Genomic DNA, 9,331 nt, shown 5'->3' on the forward strand with positions numbered 1-9,331 from the left:
TGGTGGACGTTCACCTGATCAGCGCCAAGACGGGCTATGGGGTGGAGGAGCTAATCTCCAAGCTGCAGGGCTCCTGGAAGTGCAATGGGGATGTGTATCTTGTGGGTGCCACCAACTCGGGCAAGTCCACCCTCTTCAACACCCTGCTCCAGTCCGACTACTGCAAATCCAGAGCCTCAGAAGTGGTCAACAGAGCCACCGTCTCACCCTGGCCAGGTCAGAGCTGGGGACTTGTGTCTGTTGTCCCATTGTGCTGCAAGGCCTTCTGGGCCAAGTTGTCTTTGGGTTTTATTTTCTATTTGTTTTGTTGTTACTTGCCTCCCTGAACCAATGGTAGATGTGTTGGAGGGTATGATGGGACAGGTCACTCTAGATATACCCTGTTCAGTGCTCTCCTAAAGCAGGGGTGTCAAACTTGTAGGGCCCCACAGGCTAGATGAGCATCCCTGACCTATTCTATGGGCCAGGCTGGGACCAACCCCCTGTGGAGTGGCTGTAGCACCAGATCCAGCCCCATACAACATGCGCTGGCCACTGGGGCTGAATTGTGGCACATGCTGAAGGAAGCATGGGAGGTTGGTTTGGGGTGCTGCACGCAACCTGTGTCCCAGGCCCCCTGTGCTGCCTGCAGTATTAGGTCCAGCCCACCTGCCATGGGCAGCACACACCCTATGCTAGCCCCAGGGCTGCATGCACAGCAAGCCTCAGGGCTACTACATGCTGCCCACAGCACTGGAGCAGCCATGAATGCTGTATGTGGCACAGGGTTGGCACAGGGAACACTCTCTATGTGATGTCCTGTTGACTGGCCTTGCATGCTGAGTCCAGGTCTAGAAGGGCGTTGTATGGAGTGCATCTCCCAAGCCAGCCCCCTGTGCCATGTGCAGCCTGCATGGCTGGTCCAACCCGGAGTGCCATATGCAACATGTGTTGGCCCTGGGACTTTTGCACAGGGCCCCCAGGACCAGCACATGGCACACGCTGTCTGCAGAGCACAGGCAGGATCCGGAGTGCACGCAGCACAAGGGTCTGAGGCATGGGCTGCATGTAGTGCCATGGACTGACCCCCTGTGCTGCCCACAGCACACATGCTATGGAGTCCAGCCTGCACACCACATGCAGCCTGCAGGGTTGGGGCCAGCACATAGGATTGGTCCAGAGACCCAGTTTGTTTGACACCAGTGCTCTAAAGCATCCACTCCTGTCACTGTCAGAGATATGCTACTGGGTTAGATGGACCACTAGTCTGACCCAGTGTGCCACTAACTTATGTTGAAGGCCCAGTCACCTACCAGGACCTCATTGTGCAAGATGCTGCACGAACTCAGAACATAAAGAAAGCCCAATAATATGGCCCAGCTCATGGCCTGTCTTTTATCCTGACTCTCCTTAGGTTTGTCTCCTATTATGTGGTTTGTTTGTTTTTTGCAAATGGACCCCTTCCTTGTACAGTGCACAGGAAGGAAAACAGTGCTGCAAGGGTTGTGTAGTAGTGATGCAGGTGGCTGTGTGATTTCTGGGTCCCTTGTTTTAGAAATTGGAAGGTATCCAGTTAGTGAAACAGAAGAAAAGGAACGGCATAGTGGTTCTGGCAGTTGAAAACTGGATCCCATCTAAAGACTTCCTCTGTGATACTAGTACTGATACTTAAACCAAAATGTACACTGTTGAACACTAATCATGCATCACTCCTGGCTGAGTTACCAGGACCTTGATATGCAGAACTGTTGGGCACTCACCTTAGTTAGCTATAACTTTGCATGGAAAGTGTTACATAATGCTACAGACTGAAAAAAGCTGGACCCATCTCAAAGTAGACATCCATAGTAGTAGACACTTGGTTACTTGTCCTTCATCTGTGCCTCAGATTCTGATCTGTAAATTGGAAATAATACTACTCTCTTTTTTTTCACAGAGTTGTTGTGAAGATAGATTCACAAATGTTTGCAAACTACCTTTGGAAGTGCCCAAGAGAAAATGTGTAATTCTGTGTTCAGTGCAGGCTTTAGATGCTGTGTAATAAATAAAGGTTACAGCTGCACAAGTAACCAAAGAAACATACAGCTACCCATTCAGTGGGTATCATCTAACATGGACAGTGAATGAGGCAAGGGACCAATGCAAAAAACAGGATGTGATAGATAATTAAAGATTATGATGTACTGCATACACACTGGGGAATGAATTAAGGTTGCACAAGAAACCTTAATTCTGGCACTTCCTAATATTTTAGTGTTCCTGGCCTGTCATTCAGTATTTGATCTCTCCCTGTCCTGTCCCTTTGTACCTGTGTGCATGTGTCTGACTTACAGTGCTGAAGGCAGAAGGTGGAGATGCACCCTATAGACTTAACTAAATCAGAGATGTATAAGCTTTAGTAAGATGCCTGCGACTTATTGCAGGAGTTTTTGCTGAAGAGCCTTGCCTGAGATTGGGTTACAGACTTACATGAAATGCTGCCTGCTTATGTGAAGCTTTCAGCTTCTCCAGAAATTCACAAGAAAAGATTCTGTACTTTGCAGCTCCCACACTGAGCAGTCAGCACCTCCTGCATCTCCAGGAATTCTTCATATGCACTCCTCTCCCAGGCAGTGTCACCGGAGCCTCCATCTTCCTCATTCCAGGACTTCATGGGCAGCAGCACTTGAGGATCCATCACCACCACTTTTTCCTTTCCCAGGCCTGCTGTGGCATGGAAGGGTAGGGAGGGAAGAAGGATGACCTGTAGAGCTTTAGAAATGGAGTATTCTATTTAACTTTTAAGCCTGGTAGTTTTAAGTCAGGATAGAGACCCTTAAATGTATATCTGGTCCTTTAGTGATGTGGATTTTTTGGCATTGGCCTAGACTTGAGCATATTATATATAACTTTGCCAAACACATGATGCTAAGTCTACTTGGGGGAAAGCAATATGTTTGCCTGCATTATCCAACAGTAAGCAGTGTGCACTGAAACAGAGCTCCCCCACTTTTGATTTTGTTACTGAGTGGATTTGGCCCTTGTGAAGAAAAATATTCTGATGTCTTAGGTAGGGTGGGAGCTCAGGCACTTTATATAGGGTAAATGAGAGAGGCACAGATGTGACTCTGCAAACTCAGCAGTTTGTCTCATGTCTACTTATTCCTGGTGAGAAGATAGTTCTGTTCTTAGGCTCATTCAGACCTTTGCCTTCATGCTAAGACCCTCATCAGTGATTTCAGAGACCAGACCTTGGCAGGGAATACTGTTTTCATTTCAGAGGCTACTGGTTTGCTATCCAACTGTCATATCTTGGTCAGTGTTATTTACCTTCAAAAATGTTGACCTACCCTCCCCCCCAGCTTTTTCCAAAATGTCACTTTGCAATTTTATTTTAATACGTGTTAATATATGTGACTGTCTAGGCTGGGATTTTAAAATGTGTTGGCTAATGAATATAAAAAAAACAAACAGTCTCAACAAAACTACAGTGCTTTACAGAAAAAAGTAACTGGAAGCAAAATACGAGTTTCTTAAGAAATGTCAGATTTTACTTTTTATAAACTTGATCCATTACTTATTCAAAAATCTTTATAGGCCATTTTGGAAAAATAAATACCCATAAATAATAATTATGATAATAGCAGGAGAAGTAAGCTTTTAATGGTGAAATAAACATCGTAGAATTCTGCCTTTTTTTTTTTTTTTTTTTTTTTTGCATTTGTACCATGGTCCCCCACACAGGCAATTCTTCCTGCTAAAATGTCAGGTTCTTGGGTGCTATCTCTGTATGACATGCACCACAGTGCGAAAGGGTTCAAAACTAATCTGGAGTTCTAGGATTCCCTTTCTTCTAGTCCCACTAACACATTCCTGGACTAATAACAGAAGTCAACACAGAATTTGTTGGAGCCACAGTAGTTGTTGCAGAGAGATGTGTGTGCAACTCTCACCTGTCATTTTTCAATGAGATTTGTTTTATAGCCAGCTCTTCAACAGCTCTTGTCCCTAAAAATCCACAAGAGTTTTGGTTTGACTTAAAGTTTGGTTCGTAGTGGCCTTGTCTACACTACGCAAATTTATTATTTCTGAAGATGGCTTCTAGCAATCACATTAAGTGACATGGTACTAAATATGTTTTGGCAGCATTTAATCATGGTGAGCTAATATGATGATAACTGAAGAGCATCATCTGTCTGTGCTGTTTGCTAACAGTCCAACTAATATGATTGCTGAAAACTTCCTTCAAACACAGTGACATTTCACTGAGCTGATCCTGGCCAGTGTGACTGGTCATTTCTGAGCACAGCTATTAGCTGTTCTGTTAGCTGACTTTAACTTTCTCATTGTATGCCTGTTCCTTTTTGTGCAGAAAATTGAAGCAGTTATATAACCTGCAAACATTTATGGTTAGGAAGCTTTTTTCCCTCTTTTTCAGGCGTAATATCAAAGTGTGTTTTTCTACTGAACTCGCGTTGTGTTAGTGTAGTCATACATTTGGATGGTGTGGATTTTGTTTTTTAGGAACGACCTTAAACCTCCTGAAGTTTCCACTTATCAACCCTACTTCTGACAGAATATTCAGAAGGAAGGAGAGACTGAAAGCAGAAGCAGAAAAAAATGAAGAGCAACTTAGTAGAGATGAAAAAAAAACCTTGAATTACTTTAAAAAGCAAGGCTACTTAATAGGTGAGTATTATTTATGGGAAAAGTATTGATACTTGATCTCAGATGCAAATGATGCATTACTTCACTGTATAGTAGATTAGACAGGTGTTCTAATTTCTGGCATATGTAATACCTATGATCATGTTCTGTAACTCAGCTAATATTTGAAAGACTCCTAGTAAGACTGCTTGTGCAAGTAAAGGGAAATAAATGAGGCGTAGCCTCAAAATATCATAGTTGCATAGCAGTCCTGAACTACAGACCACTTTTCCATAGAGAGAGTTCAGTGTAGAAAGCAGAATCTTTCTTGAAATCTCTTACAAACACATGTGGAGTTTGTAATAGCTGCAAAAAGAAAGCCTTATTCTGCAAAGATGCACATCGTCAAATACACATGAGCAGCTCTGTCAAATACTTGTTTAGAAAGGCTCTAAATATGAAAAACAATCTGGATTACAAGTATTGGTACCATGCTGAGTGTAATGGAACTCGCATTGGCTCCCCTGTAGGTAGCTGTAACACACTGGGCAAATCTACATGAGACCTTTACTGCAGAGCTGACTAATTAGCTCCATAGTAAAATGTCACCATCTACACATGCAGTGCTTTTAGGATGGATTAAACTAATTAATTCCTCTGGAAAGTACTGCCAGATACAAGTACTATCCTACAGCGGAGTTATTTACTCCACCACAACACACATGTAGATACTAATGGAGCTGGCTGGGGCATAAGGGTGCTTCAATGCAGGGGTTGCCTGCTGGCTAGCCCCACAATGAAGCACCCTTGTGCCCCAGCCAGCCCCACTGCAGCATATTAAGCCAGGCCAGAGCAGCCCTGGGCTGGCAACCTGAGCCCCAGGATTCCCTGCCAACTGGCACACCCGAGAACAATAAACTCAGCGCAAACTGTGCCAAGGTTTAGTCAGGCATGCTAATTGCACATGTAAATGCACTCAATATTGCCGTAACTTGATTTTGGCAATAATGCTGTGGCAAAAATAATAATAATGTCTGTCTTTTTTTTACTGAACAAGAAAAATATTAAAATGCAGAAATATAAAGTAACTTATAAATATTCTGGCTTGGAAGTATTTAAAATTGTAACCATTAATCACATAATATTGAAATTACTTTCTTACATAGTGTATAGTTATTCTGTAGGTCTGTAAGGAAGAAAGAATGCAAAGAATGCAAAGAAAGAAGCTTTTAAAATATATTTCTCCTTTTAATTTAGGAAGGATAGGGCGAACATTTCAACAACAGAAAGCTGAACCTGTCATTGACTTTGACCCCGATACACTCTCTTTTACCATGGAAGAGGAGCCTGTGGTTTCAATTAACAAGCCTAAAGAGAGAGAGGAATTTACATACAATGAAGTGAAAGATGCTCGCTGGTGTTTTGATACGCCAGGGATTGTAAAGGAAAACTGTGTAAGTGCTATGTTAACATTTGGGACGGTCTCTATTTGCAAGAGAGGAGTGCTGTCCTAGCCAACTTGGATTTCAAGAGATTTTTCATACTGTAACGAACTAAAATAGTCTTACTTTCAGATATTCATTTAGGGCATCTTTATACGTGCTCCAGGGTGGGGGGGGGGGCCTTTTAATTAGAGCAGGTCTCGGGAATTGCTCTAATTCAAACACCCACAGTGTCTCGTGTATTCAGTGTCCCATGCTTCAAAATGGCAGTGGGGGCACTTTAAAAAAAGATTAATTTGCTGAGCTTTAGTTAAAGTACCTCCACTGCCATTTTGAAATGCAGGGTCACTGAATGCACATGACGCGGAGGCTGCTGGAGCATTCTAATTAGAACTCACTGGAGCAAGTGTCAGGCACATGTATTAGATGCCCTTAGTAGTGACAGTGTGTTAGAATATGTATTTAAGTAAAGCAATAAGACCTGTTTACAGAAAAAAAATAATCATACTGGCCATGCTCTAATAGTAGTGCCCTGAACATTTTACAAGGTTTGTTGTTCCTAATGTACATTTGGACTAGCCAGCATTTATAACCAATGTGTCTCAACTGGGCATAACCCTGGCTTTCATAGATAAATTATAAATGTTCTCTTTTATTATACAGTTATATTCTAGGCCTGTGCGAAGCAGCTAGTAATTGCTTCGGCTGATTCAGGGGACAGCGATTCGAATAACTATCCTGAATAGATTTGGCCAAATCTGATTTGGAGATTCGGCCGCTGCCAAATTGGCCAAATCGCTGAATTGGACAGGCCCCATCCCCCGCCTGCTGTCCCCCAGCAATGGCTGCCCCGCCCAGCGCCCGCCCCCCACCTCTAAAAAAAAAAAAAAAAAAAAAAAAAAAAAAAAAAAAAAAAAGCCCCCACTCACCAGCTGCTGCTAGGTAGGGGGGCGATCCCCAATACCCCACGCTGCGTGGGGGTCTTTGCCATGAGCCCCCAGAAGTCCTGACAGCTGCTGCAGCAGCCAGTGAGTGCAGGGAGTTTATTTTTAAAGAACCAGGAGCTGGGGCTGGGCGGGGCAGCTACTGATGGCGGGGGGGGGCTCAATTCAGACCTTTTGATTGGACTCCTGATTCAATTTGGATTCAGAGATTCAGCTGCCGAATCGAGCTGAATCTCCTCCGAATCGAATCAACACCTGAAGCTTCGCATAGCCCTAGTATGTTCCTGTGTGCAGAATGAATGAGTTGGAGGATTGGCCATAGGATTGGCCATAGGTAGGGGTCTACCCAACTTAGAGGCAGCCATCCAATTTCACAACCAGATTGCTGGGCCAGCTGCCATTTTCAAGGATTTATAGCCAGGGCCCCCCCACACCTCTGATTGGCTGAGAGGCCCCCAGTGGCCCCACCCCTCACAGCTGATTGTTTGAGAGCTCTGTCCATCATGTGGCCCGGCCCCTTGCTGCAAAACCAGAAGTGTCGGCAGCTTCTCTGCACCTAGGGTCTTTCAAGGTGCCCCCAGGGGTATGTATACCCTCAGTTGACAACCCCTGAATTAAGCAATTAGCTACTCCTTCACAGATGCTCCCTCGCTCCCCGTGCAAGGCTTCACCTGGGCTCTGCAGTCTGGCTGGGCTTGCAATACTTATATCCCTACTCCATGGAGACCCATGCAGGCAGGGTGCACTCAGGCAGATGGGATGGGGCAGCAGTCAGGTGGGGAGCAGCATCCAGGAGTGGGATGGGTGGGCAGGGCCAGGACCAGGGCTGGGATCAAAACTGTGGGGCAGCGACAGCACGGGGCCAGGACCCAGGCCTGGCACAGAGTCACAATACACTGCCTGCACATCTCTGTGATGGGCGCTGGGTCTACAGGTAGGAGCGTGTGGAGATTGATTGGATTGCAGCTCTGCCCTGGGCTCTGGCCCTGCACTGTCACTGCCTCCCAGCCCTGGCCCTGCCCATCCATCCTGCTCCCAGACACTGCTCTCTCCTGCCTGCAGCCCTATCCCATCTGTCTGGCCAAGTGTGCCCTGCCTGCATGGGTCTCGCAGGGCCTCTGGCAGCCATCTGTAGAGACCATGGGATCACTGGGTTTTGATAGCATGGGGCCAGGCCCTGGGCAGAGCCAGTCAGGGAGGTTTGATGAGCTGTTGAGGGGGGTGCTGACTCAGCCTGCAATAGCTCACCAAAACTCCCTAAGTGGCCCTCTGGCCCAAATAATTGTCCACACCTGGAGTGACAGTTGGATCGGTAATGACAGTGAGTAAAGCTTTTGTATGTTTTAAACTGTATTGGTTTAACCAAATCACTTTAAAATATGTCTAGTTAAATCAGTGCAGACCCATTATGTAGATGTAGGTAAACCTGTTTAATTGGCTCATAGATTTCATAGACACTAGGGCTTGAAGGAACCTCGCAAGATCATCGGGTCCAGCCCCCTGCCCAAGGGGCAGGAAGTCAGCTAGGGTCAAAGGATCCCAGGAAGATAGGTATTCAACTGTTTCTTGAAAGTGTCCAGAGTAGTTGGTTGTACTACATCTGGGGGGAGTCTATTCTAGGCCCTGGGAACTCTGACAGTAAAGAAATTTTTCCTTATGTCCAGCCTAAAATGGTCTTCCTGGAGTTTGTGACCATTGGACCTTGTCTTCTCATGGGGTGCCCTGGTGAACAGTTGTTCTCCCAGTTCCTGGCTCATTTGCACTTGTAAAGCTAATGCTAATTAACATGTCTACATTCAAATTTGCACAGGTCTAATTAGCATTTTTTAAAGATATTTAGGCTTTTAGCCACACACAACTTTTTTATTATTAGACAAAGTCTAGAAACTGGAGTATTTAGGATAACATGTTCCCATTTCAATTCAGCTAATCAAATCTCCAATTCAGAGTAGGCCGGGCATTAAAAATCTTGGACTCAATTTTTTAATTAAGACCTCAGGAAATTGTTTTCATGGAATTTATTCTTTCATTTTAATAAAAATGGTTTCCATTTGGAAGCCTATGGTGCCCATCCACAGATTTTGTACTGGCAGAAATGTTTGGCTTATCATTTCATTTGTTTCCTGAAATAGTTATACCAGTACAGCCTATTATGCAGATGCACTTGCCAATATTAAAATGCCTTGGGCTTCCTTGTACTACAGAGGATTGAAGCCTACAGAGCTGTGCTGGTAGACCTGTGCCAGAAATCTTCCTAGTGGAGACACCATCTACACCTGTTTGAACAAAATAAGGACAATTATTATGCCTAGATTGGGCCTTATATAAGAATCACTCTTT

General features: G+C 44.7%; 1 protein-coding gene across 1 annotated transcript in view; it reads left to right on the forward strand.

Moving 5' to 3' along the window:
- Nucleotides 1–9,331, forward strand: part of NOA1 (nitric oxide associated 1) — a 20,866-nt gene that overhangs the window by 836 nt on the left and 10,699 nt on the right. Inside the window, 3 exon segments of the mRNA XM_025209076.1 lie at nucleotides 1–216; nucleotides 4,483–4,647; nucleotides 5,863–6,059. The exon segment at nucleotides 1–216 is cut by the window's left edge and continues 31 nt beyond it. Of these exon segments, the coding sequence (XP_025064861.1) occupies nucleotides 1–216; nucleotides 4,483–4,647; nucleotides 5,863–6,059 (578 nt within the window).

The sequence above is a fragment of the Alligator sinensis genome, unplaced genomic scaffold (assembly GCF_000455745.1).
Source record: "Alligator sinensis unplaced genomic scaffold, ASM45574v1 scaffold989_1, whole genome shotgun sequence".
NCBI classification, from domain to species: Eukaryota; Metazoa; Chordata; order Crocodylia; family Alligatoridae; genus Alligator; species Alligator sinensis.